This window comes from Talpa europaea (genome assembly GCF_964194135.1).
Source record: "Talpa europaea genome assembly, chromosome: 4".
NCBI lineage: Eukaryota > Metazoa > Chordata > Mammalia > Eulipotyphla > Talpidae > Talpa > Talpa europaea.
The window spans coordinates 86932649-86953046 of record NC_140070.1 but is presented as its reverse complement, the minus strand read 5'-3'; the positions used below and the strand labels follow the sequence as shown (position 1 = coordinate 86953046).

General features: G+C 37.2%; 1 protein-coding gene across 1 annotated transcript in view; it reads left to right on the top strand.

The window, feature by feature from the left end:
* ABI3BP (ABI family member 3 binding protein) overlaps positions 1–20398 on the top strand; it is a gene marked incomplete at both ends in the record, with an annotated part of 205924 nt that overhangs the window by 125124 nt on the left and 60402 nt on the right. Inside the window, 18 exon segments of the mRNA XM_084232643.1 lie at positions 1559–1600; positions 2408–2449; positions 3031–3111; positions 4677–4739; positions 4859–4933; positions 5931–5978; positions 7359–7418; positions 8270–8359; positions 10421–10516; positions 11941–12000; positions 13059–13142; positions 14259–14318; positions 14687–14746; positions 15545–15628; positions 16276–16335; positions 17378–17461; positions 18601–18660; positions 19389–19472. Of these exon segments, the coding sequence (XP_084088769.1) occupies positions 1559–1600; positions 2408–2449; positions 3031–3111; positions 4677–4739; positions 4859–4933; positions 5931–5978; positions 7359–7418; positions 8270–8359; positions 10421–10516; positions 11941–12000; positions 13059–13142; positions 14259–14318; positions 14687–14746; positions 15545–15628; positions 16276–16335; positions 17378–17461; positions 18601–18660; positions 19389–19472 (1233 nt within the window).

Sequence of the window (20398 nt, the reverse complement as noted above, 5' to 3'; positions counted from 1 at the left end):
GTTCCTTATTTAGAAATCATTCCATTGGTACTGGTCTAATGAGGGATTGTATAAAATGGTACTTATTTGAAGACCCATTTGAGCACAGCCATACTATACTTTCTTGTGACGTTTACATAAAATACTAGTTTTTAAAATCCTCTTTTTTTCCAGCATGGTCCATCTTTAAAAAGAAATAGATGTATTTCTGTCTGGGAATTCATGAAATGTTAATTGATGACTACTAATCAATTACCCAAAATGCTTGTGGAAAGAAGGAAGAGAAAGAGAAAAGCCGGAAAGAGGAGATGTATTCTTAGTGCCTCTGATAAGTTCATCTCTGAAGCACCCATTTTATGATTTGCGAGGCTGCTGCAATGTTTATATTAAGGAGAAGGAACTGCAATAGAATTTGGCATAATGACTGCTTAGCAAGTAGACATGCAAAAGGTGACAAGTGGAGGTCAATTACTTCTTTTCTGATCATTAACCTATAGTCAACATGTGACTTAAACAGTCACAGCTTGGAGAATTTACTCATCACACTCTCCCCTCACCCCCTCACCCCAGGATTCCCTTTCTCCTATGCAATCTGAGATATCCAGGCTCCTCTTTCCCTCCCTGCCTTCCTCCTCCCTTTTCCCCAATCAATCTCTCTGACACAAAAAATGTATGTGGTAAAATTATTTAAGTTCTATTAAACGGTTGATGGGCACCATACTATATACTTGCTTTATGTAAGAAAAAAGTAGAAGAATCTCCATTTTTTCCCTTGTGTTTCAAGGATTGAACTTACTTTCTTATTCTTGAAAGAAAAATAATTCTTTTGTCCTGTAGAATAATAAAAAATGTATTAGATGATCTTTAGAAAACCAGATATTGTAACCAAAATACATTCAGCCTGATCATTTATTTATGCCAGCTTAAGTGAAGATTTGTTACCTATCCTGAATACTTAAATATTCAGTTTATTCAGCATTCGATGAAACCTGAGATTGCTTTCTGACTTCTATATATTTACTAGCCAAAATGGACTAATTTTTTGGTCCCCAACAGTAGATGCTAATAAATACGGGGAATATCATATGAGCATGTGTACCCCTTTTAAACCCTATAAGTTCAATTCCTGTTTTTATTGAAAGATTGCCATGTCCGATCAGGCTCAAAATCACTTAAAACTGACAGAACTCAGAAACAGAAGTCTGTTGCCTCTTCCTGCTTCCTTGGACCAACTTGACTGTCCTACCTGGAAACAAAATGGCAGCTCAAAGGACGCTCAGAATAACCTTAGGGAGGCTGTCTGACTTCTCGTTAAACAAGCATTTCTTTAGACACAATGTTTAGAATATTAGACATTGAGCTAAAAACCAACAAACAATAAATAGAATTCTCTTGTTGTGGAGAGAGAATTCTCCACAAACAGAACGTGGCGCACAGTGTGAGGCAACTAAGCTACTGTCCTAAGACAGTAGAACCTGATGGCCAGTGAACGAACATTCCTTATGGTGAAGAACACTGAGCTTCCGCCTCCAGCGGCGCTCTTCAGCATTGCCTCTGGTAACACTTGCTTTTGTTGCAGCCCCAGAACCTCAGACTCTACCACCATCACCATCAACAATAGGTGATGATGTTATCTTTAGTGATATTTCTTTAATTAATTTCTTTAATACCCTCTGTGTTCAACTTGTCCTTAGCTTTGTTTAACTTGCTTCAATTTTTCTTAAGCCTTTTTTCCAGCCATTTTTGCCAGAAGATACCCCCTCTGCCTGTGCCTGACTGAGCAGAGGCTCTGAAGCAGCCATGGAAGCCTTACAGATTTTGATTGACACTATTTCTTTATTTTCTCTCCTTATGTTTGAGGAAGGTATCCTGAGGTGGTTTTAACATGTTTTTTTTCCAGGACAGGCCCGTGACTTCCCAAGGAGATGTTTGTGCTTTCACTTAGGATGGTGTTCTCTTTTAAAACTTTGCAGATTTTCTTGAAAAGTGCTTTGTTCTCTCCAGATTTAATAATCCTGATGTGTCACTAGGAAATCCATTCAAAGGAAGAAGCTGAATGAGTAACCCCACTCTTTATGGCTCCTTTTTCTTCAAAAGTGCAAAAAGTGTTCTCCTGGTACCATCTTTGCCAGTCACCCATGTATTCCTTCATAACACAAACTGCTGTTTATTTTAGTGCATTCGCATCTTCCACAAGGGAATCATTTTTTTTCCCCATTTCTCTTTCCAAATTTAGCTGACTAGCTACATTTTTATTTTGTCTAAAATCATAATCTTTTTAAATTTTAAAGAGTCTTATGTGGGCAGAAGTTTCACTTCTTATATTTGTTAAACTTAGTAATTAAAAATTAAGCATCTTCTGTATTTAAATAGATGTTATCATTTTTCATGGATTTTGATTCCTTCTTGATTTTTCATGCAGTCTTAGACCCTGGGCCATTGGGAACCAAACCCTCAACAACAACACTAGGTAATGCAGCTACTGAGTGAGTGGCCTTTGCTTCTTCCTTTCCTGAGCACTGATATCTTTATTGACAGGCTCTTACTATTGCATTTGTTCATGTTTATTCTGTGTACTTCTAAGGAAATGTTTTTAATCTTAGAGCTTTATAAACAATACTTCATCTTTTAAAAGTTGCCTTTCCTGAATTCAAAGTTCTGTTGCATACTTTGCTCTAATACTAAGTGAAAAACATGTCCCTTGAACTGTAAGCCAAATAAATTTTAATTTTTATCCCTGATGACATCTTAAAAGCATCTTTTCTCATATTCCTACAGAACCTAACACCTTAGAAATTTTTATGATGCTTTCTTCTCTAAGCTGGAGCAAAGTTTTGACATTTTTCCACCTCTAAATGGAATAACGAGATCTCTGGAACAGTGGTTATTTATAAATCTCAGGCAAAACAATTATTCAAGACCTCATTTATTGAGCGTGAAAGCATGCTGCAAAATAGAAGGGCATAAATGTGTTTCTAAGGGATATATAGTTCAACTGTCTGTTTTTAGCATCCCTACTCCTGTATTAACTAGCTGATTTTCTTTCTTCAGCTCCACCAAAGACCGAAAGACCAGGTCGTCGCCCCCGTCCTAAAACCACACCTAGCCCAGATGTACCCAAGTCCAAACCTGGTAAATGTGATGTTCAGGGTTCCAGTTAATGTAGAAACTGGAATATGGCAGCTTCCGGTTTAGGTTTAGTGGCTACCCTCTGCCTAGGTAGCTGGGCTTTAGAAACCAGTGAAGTTGGTTTTGGTGTTCAAGCTTTTGCACTGTTTTTCTGTAGACATGTTATATGAATATATATTCATATTTGTAGTTGTTACATATACACACAGCAGTAAACTGACCCACTAAGGGGATTATTAAAGTAAGCTGCCATAAAGCCCTTACATAAGGATCATATTCAAAGTAGATGAGGTCAGGGAAACTCACAGATATCAAAGGGGTATATGGGGAAAATCACATTCAGAAAAAGTACAGTTTAAGTAAAGATTGGGGAGTAATGTTTCCTGCCTCAAGATGCCACTTCTTGATATAATTAGTGGTTTTGGTCTTTTGCTTCTGTAGCTCTTCAACCCTCTACGGTACAAACGGAGCTCTTAATGCCCACAGTTGGTAATTTCCTCTCCATTTGCTTTCACTGGTTGTTACTTCTACTTTTCCTGCTCTCCACCGGGCATAACCATAGTTCTGTCATTCCCAGCACAATTTCATTTCGTGCGTCCCCTAACCATTTCTCTCTGGGTCTGGGGAGCCTGATGATAGAAGGCTTGTAGAAGAATCCTGTGAGTGTATTTAGGGAAGGTCTGTGGTCTTGGACACAGCTCCTGATTCTCCAGAAACTCTCTGCATCCATCATGTGCCCTGGTGTTAAGAAAATACACTCCTCTTTGGAAGACAGGGCTTCTAAGCTTGATCTGGAACTGACAAATGGCAAATTTTTATTTTAGCTCCGTAATTATATTTGTGTCATTTTGGACATTCAATCTATAATACTTTCTCTTTAAAACACCGCATGAAATAATGACTTCTTCAGCTTTTTTTGTTTCCCTAAAGACCGTTTTTGAGTATGATTGAATAATCAGAGGCACACACTGTCATTGTTCTAGGGATTGAATAATCAGAGGCACACACTGTCGTTGGTCTAGGGACCTAAGGAAACAGTATTGTCTTTGTAACTGGAAAACATTAAAAGACTCAAGCTGATGTTGATTTTTTTAGTACTAAAACTGTTTGGTTACAAATGTATTGTAATTTCTCAGCATTCACAGTAGATCTGTAGCTGCTTGCTTTAGAAAACTCCTGAAGGCAGTAAGCATGTAAAATTGTTTCTTTTGTGTAATTTTAAGTGATTATAGATTGTTTTCAGGTCCCCCACTAAGCAAGTTTAAAATTCTACTTTACTCTTTTTGTACTGGAGAAACCTATTACAAAATAGAACTATCATACTTGTTATTTTTAAAATTACTGGTATAGAAAATAGCCCTCATTTCTTGTACTTCATTTTCTGAAGATTTTTCCAACTGGGAAAAGCAGTAGAAATTGATATATTTCCCACCCTTTCCATACTCCAGGAATTAATATTGTTGTATAGTCACTGAATTTAGATCACATGTCTGCTGAAGTATGTATGTTCTTAATTGTGATAGTCCCAACTATGACCCTTATACTAAATCCTATCCCTTCTTCTTTAGCATCAAAACCACCCAAAAGACCTGAAACCACACATAGACCAGATATGTCTCAAATCCAGCCTGGTAGTCACTACCTTCAGTGTCTTGATCTATAACTAGGGAAATGGTGTGTAAGCAGCATTAATCTTCACATTCACATTAGCTCTGCTGTGACACTAATTATGGCACCTTTTTTCCTTCAGATTCAAAACCACCAAAGCACTTATATCCTAAACCCCAAATAACAGCAAAGCCAGATATGCCAGCAACTAAATCCGGTAAACTTGATTTCCAGTGTTTTAACTTAAGCTTTTTCTTTGAGAATGTTGCTGAAAATGTTGACAATTTGTCATACCATATATCCAGTACAAACCCAAATAATATGATTTTGTTTATTCTCAATGTAGTCACACTGATAATTTAAATGCTAAATGAACAAATCAGTGTGTGGTATATTAATATATTTTACCTCTGTCTCACAGATTCTATTTTCTTAAGGCATTTTTAGGTTTTGTTTTCTGGATGCAGATTTGTAATGAATAGAAGTCTGTTTTTTTTTTTTTCTGTATGATTTTTTTTTCTGGAACTTTTTTAAAAGATTTTTATTTATGTATGCATGTAAGAACTGGGATGTATGCCAGAGGTGTGGGGGGTGGTGAGAGACAGAGACAGAGTGGGGAGCAGAACAGGTGGTGAATCTACTGAAATACACTGCTGAGGGGAGCAGCCAGCAAGACAGGAGAGGTCTGCTACTCCATGTGGGGGTAGCTCCCTGGCGGGGATCAAACTCATGCCACAGTGGCTGGTGCTAGCTTAATAGTGCTTTTGCTTTAACCCCTGTGCCATGAGGGAGGCCCCCTTCTGGAACATTTTTTAAGGTGTTTTTAGCAGCCATCACTGGGCAGAACTCTGTTCTTCCTTCATAGGCGCAACTGGAAAAGAATTGATAAATGGGAACTTACCTCATTTTAGGTTCCCTGTTGGCCTTTTAAATAATAACTATTAACTGGGTGATCTCCATACCAAATAATTTATTTTAAAGCAGTTCTGAAAATTCATGTTTTGCATTAAAATTTTCTCTTAAGTTTCCAACTTGTCTAAAACTCTAATAATGAAATTTACAAATTTCTCATAATAAGCCAGTCAAGAAGGCAATGTACAAAAATTTAGAATAAAGCAGGTTTTGTATCCTCTGAATTTAAAAGTCAGTGAGCACTGAAAAGTTGAACTTTCTTGTTTTTATTACTTACATCTGTTTATTTTTTTATGATGCAGTCTTTGAGCCTATTGTATTTGAAACGGAAGCTCCCTCCATCACCATAGGTAACAGTATCTTCCTTCTTGGTCAATGTTTTTCTGAGCTTGCCCCCTCATCTCTGGCATTATCTGTATTCTCTTGTGTAAACAATTGTCATTTATCACCTTTTCTCCTACTTCCAGAACTGTTAACTATTATCAACAGAAACCTTTTTAACATCATTAGGCACACTTACATCTGCTGCTCAATTTATAATTCCTGAAGGTTTTTATTTGATCCCCTTCAGAGACATTCAGATTGCTTGCTGCACTTGATGATGCTGGAGTCACAGGCACTAACCAGGAAATTTTTGAGATCTCTACTTCTAAGGGGAGAGAAGCAGTGGAAATCCTGGTTGGGAATTGGGAGAGAAAATAATTTTCTCTTTCTCATCAAGTAATTTCTTCTTGGTCTTTTCTCTTGACAAACTCATCTTGTGATGCTGAATTCCAAACAAAATAGGGATTCCCCTCTTTTTTGTTTGAAGACAATCAGCTTTGAATGTTTTCATCCTCCTGATCTAACTTCCTCCACCTTCTGCATCGCACATTTTCACTGGTTCAGAAGATGCTTTCATATGTGGCTCAACCAAATTTGTGCTGTACTGTCTTAGGGAAAGGCAGTCTCCATGTAATGCTTAAAGAGTTTTGTTGATTAGATTTTTAATGTTATACTTAACCTTCTATATTTAATGAAAAATAAATGCACACACCAATTTAAAACCAAATTATAAGAAATGTCGATCTCTGCATAACTATCATTTCAGAATATTATAGATGTATAGGAATTCGGTTTATTCAGGCAAGAAAATCTTAATTTTATGTATTTTTTTCTTAATCACCTTTGTTCACATGAATAACCCATTACCCATTTTGATATGTGAATGAAGAGAGACATTAGGAAACCGTATCACTTATTATACAGTTTATGTATAATAACTGTCACAGATCTCCAATCAATAGGATGATGAAGAATATTTTTTAAAAATTCCCCTCACTACTACCATATCCTTAGTCACATATTCATAATGGTAATGAAATCTTTTCAAATACTAACAGAGCCTTTCATAATAAGTTGTCAGAGTAATTTAAGGTCAATATCAGATAGCTAAAATTTTTTTTGGTGCCAAGTTTCCAATGTAACTATATATAATCAGATAATTAAATCTGGGGGTGGGTCAGAGGAAACTTTTTTATTGGCCTTGTAAGGATGCAAAGTGCAAAGGGTATGTCTATTTGCGAAATAAATGGACATCAAAGTATAGCCAGTTATTAGGGAACAAATAATGTTTTTCCAGAGTTCAGAAATGCTTTGTAAACATACGGGGTTAATATTTATTTTCAGGTAATTTTCTTTTTTTCTATATTTCTTAAATCCCTCTTGTTTATATTATTGCTTTTGGTCAGTTCCTGCCACAGACTTTGAACCTATAACTCTGAGAACTGAGGCTCCTTGGACAACATTAGGTAATGACCTTTTATGCTTTTAATCAAGTGTCTTTTCTGCTCATGGTGTCCAGTCTGTCCCATCACTCTCATGGTCATTGGGTTTTCTCTGTCAGAAAATTTTCTCATCATCATCTCATGTCATTCAAGTATTCTTAATCTCAAATGTATTGAAGATGTTTAAAATAACTTGATAACTTGGTTAGAATATAAGCCTATATGTACCTAATGCAGCTCTTTGACTCCCATAGTGAGCACTATTAGTATACTTTAGAGCTTGTGATTCAGCCCAGTGTTCTGTGATAAAGATGAAGACACAGCTAGGAGTCTGTGCCTCATAAATACCAATTGCAATTCTATGCACATCAACAGAAAATTGTTTTAAGATACACAAGGCATTTTATTGTCTACTAATGATTTTAAGAAATGTGTATAATGTGATAGTGGTTAGCCGAGTATTAAGTCAATTATTTTCTAAGTACAATCTTCCCAACATTCGTGAGCCTGAGTCCCTCTCTGATGTGACATGAACATGCTGTTGTTATTCTGGCTTCCTTTGGATCAGAGTCCTCTTTGAGAATCTGATACCAGCAAGAATAACAGTTTTTAGATAATGAAAGTGTTACAGTTTTTCTCAAAAGAACTATTAGTAGGTCCTAGCCACATTTTTCATATAGATGACAAAAATAATTACAACCCAGGAAAATCAAGCAAAATTTAGAAAATTTTATTTAGAATTAGAACAGAATTTTAGCAAACTAAAATAGTTTGCAAATTAACATAGTTTCTATGTTTAGAAACTAAAGCTCTGTGAAATCCTTTCTGTAGTTTCTGGAATCATAAGAAAACATTAACCAGTTTCCTTTCTTCAGCACCAAAAACATCACAACGAACAAGAACACGTCGTCCACGCCCCAAACCTAAAACCACGCCGAGCCCAGAGGCACCTCAGAGCAAACTAGGTAAATATATAGTTCCTGGTGCCTGTGGAACCCTAGCAGATATGATTCTGGGGCAGTAGTTTAACTTCCACCTAATAATACCTGTGACTCTTAAGGATGAAGCCCAAGTCAGAGAATGTTCCTGCATTGCACTCTGGTCAATACCTGGAACTTGGTCACATTGCTCAGCTTCCTTTGTGGTGCCTGTGTATTTTACTTCTCTGGACAATTACATTATTCTCCTTGATTCTAGCTCAGAAAAAACTTAGTTAGCTAGCATACTTAGTTCAGTTAGTCACATATTTAATGAAGTGGTTTGTCAGCATCTATGCTGAATAGTTTAGAATTAATAAATGACATCTTGGTTGAGGAGGGTAGCTCTTGTGTGGGAAACTGTTCATAAATAGATATAAAGGAATGTAAACAAAAGTAAATATTTATTGAGATGAAACTATTTGGAAAAGAGTTGGCTCTTAGAGAACTGAAAGATACATGGGCTGACAAGTGTAATGTGGACCTGGAAATTTGTATGGTAGATTGGTTGGAAGGAGAGGCAGGAATAGCATAAATAGAGCTGTGAAGATGGGAATTGGAAGTCCAGGCTACTTGGGAAGAAGGCAGGCTCACTCAGCTGGTGGTCAAAATTTTGACCATTGGTGCTACTTTGGGATGCCTGACTTCAATGACTGGATCTGAGCCACTGGCCACAGTACAATCTCCTAGCCAACCTGAATCAGGCCTTTCTGTCCTGCTAACAGAGATGCACTGAATGACTCTCTATCTTGCTCTTTTATGTGCCTTTGTTTGGCAGGGATCTTGGTCTTTTTCCAGAGTGGACTCTCAACAAAAAACAGCATTGTCTGATTTAGCTATTCATTCCAGTATCTACTTCAATATATCAAGAATTATACCTATCATTGTTTTCCAATCTGTAGTGTTATAAATTATACTTTCACATTCTTTTCATGTTACTGCTTATTCTACTTGTTATCAACAGATGACCAAAGAGTCTTTTAAGTGGAGTTGTCTATTGTATCATCAGATAATATAAAAACAGCAAGATGTAGAGATAAGGAGATTATGTGGAGATACTAACGATATAACTATTTCATCAAAACAATTATCTTTGTACCCTCACCTCAGAATTTAAATTTTTCTTTTTAGCTATAGAACCAATACTTAGGCTGGTGATACTTATTTTAAAGAGTTTGACTTTTTTCATGTGTTTAACATTTAATTTTTAAATTACTTTTGATCATTTCTTGCTACAGACTTTCAACCTGTTATTCCTGGGACATATATAGGTAATGAGCCCTTTGGGTTCTTCACCATGTACTTGCTTATTTGTGGTGCTATCTAGATGATGATGACATCACTTGTCATCATCTTATCACAATATTCAATATTTAAATACTAAGGTTTTCTTTTTAACAGACATCTGCATGGACTTTTTCCAAAGGAGCTCTCTCTCTCTATCTCAACTTGAAATTGAGTCATGTCAATTTCAGTCTCTGTTTAAACAATACTGTTTCTTACATCTGATGTCCTAATATGATTCCTTTTCTACCCTGTATTTAGACCACCAGTACAGTATCAATTATGCCATGAAATTTCTTTAAGCATCTTACTTTCTATTTTCCAAGTTCTACATAATTTTTATGACTTGTTTATGTTTCAGCAAGTTTTTGTATACTTATTCTAGTAAATTATCAAGTAGAAAATTTGTCCAAGTCTAACAATTTAAAATTGTAAGTGAATGTTAAGGGTAGTTTAAAACTCTCACATAACTACTATAGCTTAACAGTGACTTGTGCCAGTTTTTGAATTAGGGACATTTTTAAGAAAGGAATATTTCCTAATCTTCATTTCTGAAACTTACTTGTGTATCTAATTTTTATCTCTGGAGAACTCTCAATTATGAAAGACCTATTAATATAATAAAGGAGAAAATTCAAACCAAAGTAGTTATGTCCACTGACAAAAGGCTGGCAAGTTTTAGAAAGCTTAAAGCCATGCTGTTGCATCCTATCCAGAGTTTATGGAGCGATCAGCACCACATTAATCATAATTTTCTTCTTGTAGCTCAAACAACGATGACAACAACAACAAAGAAACCCCGTCGCCCACGTCCCAAACCTAAAACCACGCCCCATCCAGAATTATCTCAGACCAAACTGGGTAAATATGTGGTTTCTGCTTTAAAGAATACAAGCAGTCTATCCCAGTTGGGATCCTACATTCCATGCATATAGTCAGGATGTGTGCTTACAGATCTTTAAGCATGAAAGGTATTAGTTAGGAGATGCTGAGATATATCTAAGGCTCTTGTATTTCCTATGTTGGGAATGGTCTCTATCAATGAGTTTATTCAGTTTTCTTACTAGTTTATTCTATTCAGTCTTAAAGATAAAACTTTAAGTCAAGTTTTAAACCAACATAATCAATTCAAGGTGACTACACTTATTAATCCCTTCTCTATACCCATGTTAGCACATCTGAAGTAGGAGGTATATTTTAGTTTGCAATCAGTATGTACTATTGTAAAAAAAAAGAAAAAAAGAAAAAAAAAGAAAAGTTGTTCCTGCATGAACAGGTAGAAAATAACAAGACAGTAAGCACATTGATGCAAAGGTAAAATATGATCTCAAATGGTATAAATGCTCCATGGTAGGAACGCAGTAAATATTTGAAGCAGAAAAAGATCCAAGATAATTAGGTAGAAATCAGTACAGAATCTGGATGATTGGCGGGATAATGGAACATTGGCTGACAAGCAGGGCACATGTTGAAGCTAACATCCCAGACAGAGGGTGACCTATTGTTCTCCTTTTTTTTTTTTTTTTAACATTTTATTTATTTATTTATAGAAGCACTGGGTACAGTCAGAAGTGGGGGAGGGTGAGAGAATTCACCAGAGCCAGAGCAGGGAGTAGAAAAGGCAGACTGACGAAATACACTGCTGAGGGGAGCAGTGGGCAGCAGGAGAGGTCTGCGCGCCATGTAGGACCCTCGCCCGACAGCTGGGGATTGAGCCAGCGCTGCAGAGGCTGCAGGCAGCTTCGCAACCCAGCGCTCAACCCCTGCACCACCGGGGAGGCCCTTGTTCTTTTGAATGGTCCCATAGGATGAATTAAAGGAGAACTGGGATGTCTACTCAAGAGCTTAAATTTGATCCACTAGACTTCAGTGATCCTTGTTCTGCATAGGATCATGTTTTTTCTGTTCTTAGAACTGAATGTGAGCCGTCTAATATGAGACCACAAACTGAGATGTTGTTCTTCACCTTATATTAAATGCCACTCTTTTCACTAAGGACTTGGTCTCTTAGTGAGTATAGTGTCAGTGTCCATTTGGATATTTGTTGTATTTGTGGTCGACAGGCCCTAGGGTTACCCCCAGATCCCATTCCCTCCACTGTCCCATCCCCATACTTGACTTTAATGCCTCTTGACATTAAAGCCTTTGTATAATCCATTTTCCCTCTCCCTTCCCTCCTACCTGTTAGACACCATAGAAGCATTGTTTTTATTGGTAAGGTGAATTGTCTGGCATTTCATGCATTCATGAAATTCTTTTTGGTTTCTTTTATTACTTTTGATCAGTTCCTGCCACAGTCTTTGAACCAGTTATTCTTAGAACCGAGGCTCCAGGGATGACAGTAGGTAATGACACCCTATATCATCAGCATCTGCTTCTCCTGCTCATTTCAAATCCATTTCATCACCATCTTAATCCATTTTCTCCTACTTTACAGACTTATGCATCATCTTCTGTGATCATTCAATTACTTCTGAATATTGAAAAATATTAGAACAACTTGTTTTATTTTTTGTCTTTTTTATTATTACTTTTTATTTTTTACATCATTGTTCATTTTTAAACAATATTTGCTTCTCCCTCCCCCTCAGGTGTAGTCCCCATAGAATTTCCTTCCCCAATGCACCCTTGCACCGTCACCTCAGTCCCCTGTGCTCCTCCCTCCCTCCCTCTGATCCCTCTCCCTCCTCCTCCCCTGCAGGATGTCTCTGATTTATAATTGTCTGTAAAACTACTTGTTTTAAAAAAGCCAAAGATGAATTTAATTTAGTATGCATACCTGCAATGTAGTTCATTTGAATTTATGGTATCTCACCTTTATATTACCTTATAATCACATTCTTTATTACTGAATTTGAGAAATGATTCATGAGGGTTGGCAGGAAGGGTGTATATCCTTGATGTAAGCTGTTTGAATTGTCCTAGCTACTGTGGTGCCACCCAGCTCTTCTGTGGATCTAAAGCCCCATATTTTTACTATCTACATGATTTTGATTTCATTTATCCATTTTATATAATTAGTCTTTTTTCCAGTAGGAGTAAGATAGTTAAAATACCCAATGCTAGTTGATTTAAATTATAAACAACCATCATAAGTGTGAAATTACCTAGCCCCACCCTAACTAAGCAAGGTTCTGTATTTTTTTAATCCAGAAATCCCTGACAGAATCTCCTTGAAATCACCTTCAATTTATGTTTCTGTGTGATTTTTGTTTCTCAGAGTAATTCAGATGATAATAAAGAGACAGTTATCAATAGGGGCAAATATTTTAAACTCAAGAGAAAAATATTCTGAAACACAAGAAATTAAACCAAGAGAAAAATATTCTGAAACACAAGAAATTAAACCAAATATAATGCTATCCTACAAACACACTGCTAACCTAAGCTTTTATTCCGTTAGCTCCCAAGGTACCTCAGCGAACTATTCATCCACGTCCCAAGCCTAAACCCACACCAAGTCCTGGAGCCCCTCAGACTGATCTGGGTAAATGCACAGAGTCTGGTTGAGAAATCTGGCAGGTCATACTGTGGGTTCAGAGAAAGTAAAGGGACAAGTCAGGGTCAGCAGCTGCTCCCACTCCAGAGCAGGCGATGAGGACACTGTTGGAGAGGGAGGTCTTATGTCAGTCGAATTCCTTTTGCTTTGTGAAATAGAGCCTTCTTTCTAAATGTGTATTTACTTGATGTATCATTCAGTTTTAATATCCTTTAAATATTGAATCTGTATAGAGGACTAGAACAGCTGCAGAATGAATGTATGTTTGGGCAAATAGCAAATTATTTCTCGGTAACTTTAACAGTTGTGTAAGTCATAATAAGATCTAAGGCAGGAGTTGCCCAATATCTTCTATGAAGGGCAAGATAGTAATTGGCTAAGGCTCAGTGCACCATGTAGTCTGTTGCATGTTTTTTTTCTTTTTCTACAAACACTTAAAAATGATGAAATAATCATTCTTAGCTCTCAAGGACTAAATGAAAATAAACCATGGACAAGATTTGGTCTATGGACTGTATTTTGCAACCCCTGGCTTAGAGAAACAAGCAGGGTGGGGCAGAATAATTAGAGAGGAATTGAGTTGAAATCGCTTTATATTTGGGTGTTTGGGAGACAGGGAGAGGAAGAAGTACAGAAAGGCAAGATGTGGACATTGAGAAGAAGCAGAGGCTTCTCTGGCTGATGGAAGCTGTCAACTTCTCAGTGCCAATGGGGTCATTTCTGTGAGGCTGCTGCAGCTAAATTCACCCCTTAGGACCAGTCAAAAACTGCCCTTTGTCTTGCTCTCTTAAGTACCCTGCTGGGTAAAGCTCCTGTTCTCTTTCAAAAGATGAGTTTTCAGCGCTATGGATATGTGCTACTTTGGTACGTTACTTAGACTTCCTAAAGAGTGAGAAACTTCAAGGCACTCCACAAGCGTATTACTAAATACAAAGCAATCCATCCTATGCAATACATTGGTACCCAACGACAGAGATACCGTATTCCTATGCTCAGAGATTAATAGTATTTGCCTTGTACTCTAGCCACATAACTACTTGGTAAAGTTAATGTCCTGAGATTGTATAAATGTTTAACCTTTTATTTTATACTATTTTTGGTCAGTTCCTGCTACAGTCGTTGAACCTGTTACTCCTATAAAAGAGGCTCCAGGGACAGCATTGGGTAATGCCACTTTTTGACCTTCAGCAAACTTTTTCTGCTCATTGTTAAGTTTGTTGCACTCTGATGTCACTCAGTTGCATTCTGTAACTTAGGAGAGTTGGACAGGCAAGGACAAATTGCCTTTTCTTAGGAGAGTCACGCCTGAGTCTACTTCATACATTGCGGGAGTATCTGTGTAAAGGCCCTACTTTTGAGTCTAGTCACATTGGGCAGTAGGGCTTAACATAAAAATTTTGGGGAGACAATCTGGTCCACAACACCCTTCATGCAGAAATTTTCTAAAAAATAATCTCGAAGCCATAAAACACTGGCAAGGTTCATTTTGAAGTAAATGTCATAGCATTTTATATATTTTTTTGTTACTTCAGTTCCTGTTACAGATCTTGAACCTGTTACTTTTACAACCAAGACCTCTGGGACAACAGTAGGTAAAGATCCTTTGCCATTTGCTGAGTGCTTTTGCTGTTCATTGTAAAGCCCATTCAGTCTTCATCCCTATGACCACCATGATCCTCTGTTGCCCTGCAATCACTTCCTTCATTTAAAGATACTGCAGCCTCTTAAAAACCAGTTCCCTGTTGTTTTTACGAGAGCAGGCATGAGCTTAGTTAAAAACATTCACTGCCATCTGGCACGTTCGAAGTTTCACGTTAACTATCTTATGCTTTGGTGGATGGTGTTCTCTGTTAAAGCTGAGTTTAAAGCAAATGGGATCTATTTTTAATCTCAACTGACCGGCAATAATAGCTTCTCTTTTGCTTCTCTGCATATCTCAGTTTCTAGATATTTAAACTATTTGCATGGTATGTTTGTTTCTCTGTTAGTGCTTTGAGTAATGATGTGTTTTATTGCTAATCTTACAAATGGAGAATTACCATATTATGAAGTTTTAAAGTATCAGCTGCTTCTTTACTGTGTCCAAGTTGCTCTTTCCTTGCCCCAGAGTCAAGCTCTCCTTCTTTATCATTTTTCACCGAGTGTGGAATTTCTGTGAGTAATTACAAGTGCTAATTTTCATGTATGGAATGAGCAGCTTAGCATATATGACTTTGCCTGAAAAGCACGCGCAGTGATAAAAAGAAGACACTTTGGTATACATAGTGAAAATTTAAAACTACAAAGACAGTTTCCTGGAACTTTCCAAAATCTAACAGGTCTTAGAAAAATGTTTCCTCAGTTCCCAGAACCCCAGGAGCTAGAGTAACACAAGACTTTTCTTTCTTTAGCTACTAAAGTGTCACAAAGAACTCGTCGTCCACGTCCCAGACCTAAAACCACAGCAAGCCCTCAAGTACCTCACAGCAAACTAGGTAAATGTGTGTTTTCTTGGTTTAAGGAGAGCCCTAGTAGCCTGTCCCAGTGGGGACCCAACTCAATGTCAAGTTCTTATTCCAAATATGAGGCCATAAGCCTCATCAGTAATGTCTCTTCTGTCGAGGGATCAAGGACATTACCACTGGATGAGATGAATACCTTATTCTTTCTGTGTGAGAATCATCTTTGAAACTATGCATTTAGTATAGTTCTTATCAGATTCAAGTCAGATCTTAAAACTTACTTAGCATCGCCAATATATTCAATTCAAGTAAACAAATTGTAAGGTCCTATTATCCATGTTTACTTAAGTACAGGTTTGAGATTTTAAAACAACTGTCTAAGTTAGGTAAATGCATAAAAATTTTTTCCAGCACAGATTTTTCCATAATGTTAATATGTGTTAAAAACCAGGAGAATTTAATGTTGATTTTTTAAAAGATACTCCAAATGCTTAAAAGATTAAATCTAAAACTTAGCCTAATGACTATAGTTTGGACCAATTCTATAATAATTAGTCAAACACTCTTAATAATTTTTTTCTCTGTTTCTTTTCAAGGACTAGTATACAAGTAAGACTTGTTGGGTGTTGTATCACTTCATATATTTTAAATTCTCTTTGGCTTTATTATTTTTTGGTCAGTTCCTGCTACAGTCCTTGAACCTGTCACTCTTAGACCCGAGGCCCCAGAGACAACCTTAGGTAATGATACACTTGTTTTCAACAAACTTTACCCTGATTATTATCAAACCCAGAGTTTCCTCTTGCTTTTTGTGATGAAAGTTTCATTCTTGGTAAATGTTCATTTACATTCTTATTGAAATTCTGCTAACTCTTAAATTACTGTTGCTTTTAAGGGAAATTTTCATGCATGAATCCACTTTAGGAATTTATTCGTCATGTGACTTACTGAAATTGTGTCCTGTTTAAACAGTTTGTGGTAACACTGGTTTTCAAACATTCCATGGGACTCTACCGCTTATTCAGACAGATAAAGCCTTTCACGGTTATCACAGGCTCAGGACTCTTCATTATACAGCTACATTTCTACCATTTTTTTTTTTTCTATTTGCGTAGTATTTTCTTGTGTTTCTATTTAGGTAATGCATGTCCTGGTTTTATTATGTAGAAAATGTGGCATGGATTGAAAGGTTATAAATCTCAGATTTAGTATGACTATTTTTTTTAAAGATTGACTTTTTTTTTTTTATACAAGAGCTGGGGTACAGGCCAGAGGCATGGGAGGGTGAGCAGATTCACCAGAGACAGAGCAGGGAATAGAATAGGCAGACAGACTGAAAGCACTGCTGAGGGGGGCAGGGGGCACGACAGGAGAGGTCTGCCATGCCATGTGGGAATCTCCCTGGCCGCCAGGGAATCGAACCCGCTCTGCAGAGGCTGCTTCACAGTGCTGCATTCAACCCACTCTACCACCGGGGAGGTCCCTAGTATGATGATTTATTGTCCATTAATAACAGTGTTTTAGCCTCTTTGTTGCCCAGTCAAGCTGCCTTGCAGACTTTGATTATAATAACTAATTTTTATTTCTTGAATTAAAAAGGGATTTTTATCTTTAAAAAAATGTCCTATGATGAAAGAAAAAAATTATGTATATATAATAAAAATCTCAAACTAAAGGTCAACTCTAAACAGTAGTAGAAAGTGTGTGATCATGTTTGACTTCCTATAGTGTCCAACCATAAACGATATAGTTCTCTAATAACCCAAGAATTTCTTCCCTCAGCTTCTAAAACATCACAGCGGACACATCGTCCACGCCCCAGACCAAAAACCACCCCAATTCCTGAAGCACCTGATTACAAACCAGGTAAACATGTTCCTGGTGTAGAGTCCCAGCAGTCTAACCCAGCAGGGTCTCAAGAGCAGTAACTGCTATTGTGAGTAGTAACCAGGGTGCCTCAGAAGAATGAAAATACAGCTCTGTTAAGCAGCAGTTCCCAGTGTAGAGAAGGCAGGACTGTAGAAAGGGAGACTTGTGTGGCCATTGAATGAGGTATTCAATTCTTTGTCGCTGTGCATTTTCTTTACTTCCATTTAACTCTCAAGAATAAAACTACTTTAGAAAATCTATTCAGTTCACGTCAACATTTATATAAATTAAAAACTTATCTTCAGTATACCCCTGTTCTTATTAGTACACTTGGAGGCTATATACATCAGACATGGGAAACATGTTTTATTCCTCAAACCTGCAAGTCAGTTGAGGAAAAAAGCCTTCCCGTTAGATGTAAGGTAAACTATGATATTAGATAGCATTCATGAAAATACATGATTGAGTTTTGGGAATTACCATCAAGATTTGCTAGGCACATAGATATTTGGAGCAGGAGAAGATAAGTTAAAGAGTGGAGCCTCGAAGTCACCATAGTACAGGGATGAGTTGGAAGGATGAACAATAATAAAATCAGAGGGTATAGAAGTAGAGGCCAACCATAGCAGAGATTCTAATTGTAATAATAGTATAGAGGTGTCTCACATTAAGGTGTTATTCAAGCTTTTCTAGATCTTGATGGGTCCACAGACTCTGTTGGTCCATTTCACTTGTGGTGAATGTCCTTAGGCACCTATTGAAGCAATTCAGATTTGATCTAGTAGCTATCAAAAAAACTCTTTGCACATTAATGCATGCCTTTTCTTTGTTTAGAGTGGAGAGGTATCCTATTTGATTCATCATGATTCCAAAGTTTTTAGCAATACCCATACATCCCAATTTGGCTTATTAGCTGAAATAGGATAATCATAGGAGGAGGAACGAGGAGAGCAGTACCTTAATGAATTTTGATCAAATTTTAGGAAATCAGTTGTCCGCCTCTCCAGCTTAACAGTTTTTAAGTTAGTATGGAGTTCTAGAAACTGTATTAGTAAAAATTATTCTGACATAAATATTTTGAGTTTTCTTTCATTAAAAACAGTCTCTTTTGGTTTATTTTTAATGTTTTTGGTCAGTTCCTACTGCAGTGCTTGAACCTGTTATGGTCAGAACTGAGACTTGGGTGACAACGCAAGGTAATAAAACATTGTGATCATCAATAAGTCCTTTTCATTGTCACACTCATTCCATCAATCTCATGGCTAAGGTTCTTTTAATTCTTAAGACTATCTCATCATCTTCTATTACTCTTACACTCTTCATCCTAAAGTCTCAATTAGTCTGACTCTTAAAACAAGTTACCCCTTGTTTTGAAGAGAGCCCTGCATGAGCTTCACAAAGGTCATCTGTTATGCATGTCACCATCTGAAATTGTTTTGTTTTCTTGTGTGTTCTTCTAAAAGGTGTTCTATTAAAACTGGGATTAAAAAGTAATTCTCTTGACCCTGGTAACTCTCAATATTATGGTATCACAGAGATTCTTTGTGAACATAATATTCTACTTTTAAAAAATGTGATATTTAGTTTTTTATTGACTAGTTAATTAAGTGGATCTTATTTAACAGCCCATCAGAGTTTATAGCTTGCTCTTAACATCACAATAATGTTTTAGCAATGATTTTGACCATGAATGATTCTTCACTTCTTAAATTAATAACTTAGTTTTATATATGACTCATTTCCATTGAACTTTCAGTTGTAAAAGAAGACATTTACAATTACAAGGATTCAGGTTTCAAATTAAAGATTAAATTTCCTAGAACATGAGGAAATCAGTAAGTTTTAAGAAACTGAGAGCCGTGTGTCATGCTACGCATCGACTCTCCAATAGACTTGATAGTAACTAAAGGTTTTCTTTCTTCAGCTCCTAAAACATCAAAGCGAACCCGTCGTCCACGTCCCAAAACTAAAACCACACCGACTACTGAAGCACCTCAAACCAGACCGGGTAAATGTGGATTTTAGGTTGAAGGAGAGTCTTAGTGGCTCTTGAGAGGCTGAGGTTGTTGCTGGTGATGGGAGTCATGGCCCGTGTGGGCTGGCGTGGATGAAAACACAGAATGATCTGTTGCACCTGCCATTGTTGATTGAGCAAGGGGAACTGAATTCCTTGTCTTTCTGCATAAGGACCTTTTCTTGAATTATGTATTTTATTGACTTATTCTTCTATTAAGAACAAAGCATCTTAAATAGAACCAAACTTTGTTATTTCAAGAAACAAATATCGAGTACCGTCCATCTCCCCACAGCACACCTATGGCTGTGAAGGTATCACAGAAGTAGGTGGCCTGTGTTTATTTTTCTATCTGCAGTGTAGTCAGGCAAGTCCTGCCCCGGTATGAAACATTTAATGATTGAGCCAAAGCAATCTGTGCAAATCAAGCTTGGTTTTTGGTTTTGTCTTTTTGGCATGAATTAGGAATATCTGTGAACTTAGAGAAATGGTAGTGAAGGACAGGAGTGGGAGTTAATGAATAGAAGCAGAAATAAGGAGGACTAGAGGCCAACCCAACGGCACAGGCTTCCTGGAACAAGGAAGGTCCTGCTTCGAGGTAGGACTGATATTGCTGAATTTCTAAGAGTCCAGAAAGGCAGCTTAAGAAATTCTTTGAAGGTCTGACTCAGAAGGTGAAATCTGACTCCAGAAATATCAGTGATCGCTCTCGAAATCTCTCTCATCTACACGGGAAACTGCATTTTTGTGATTAGAACAGGAGGAGCTGCTCAACGGGGCACCATGCACTGAGTGGATATTTCTTATCCTGATTTGTTGAGTTCCGTCGCCTCAAAGAAGGTCATGGCCTGTTTCCAAAAATGATTTCTCAGTGAGATGAGGATGCTTCACTGCCTTACTCTGGCTGTGCCATCTTTTAA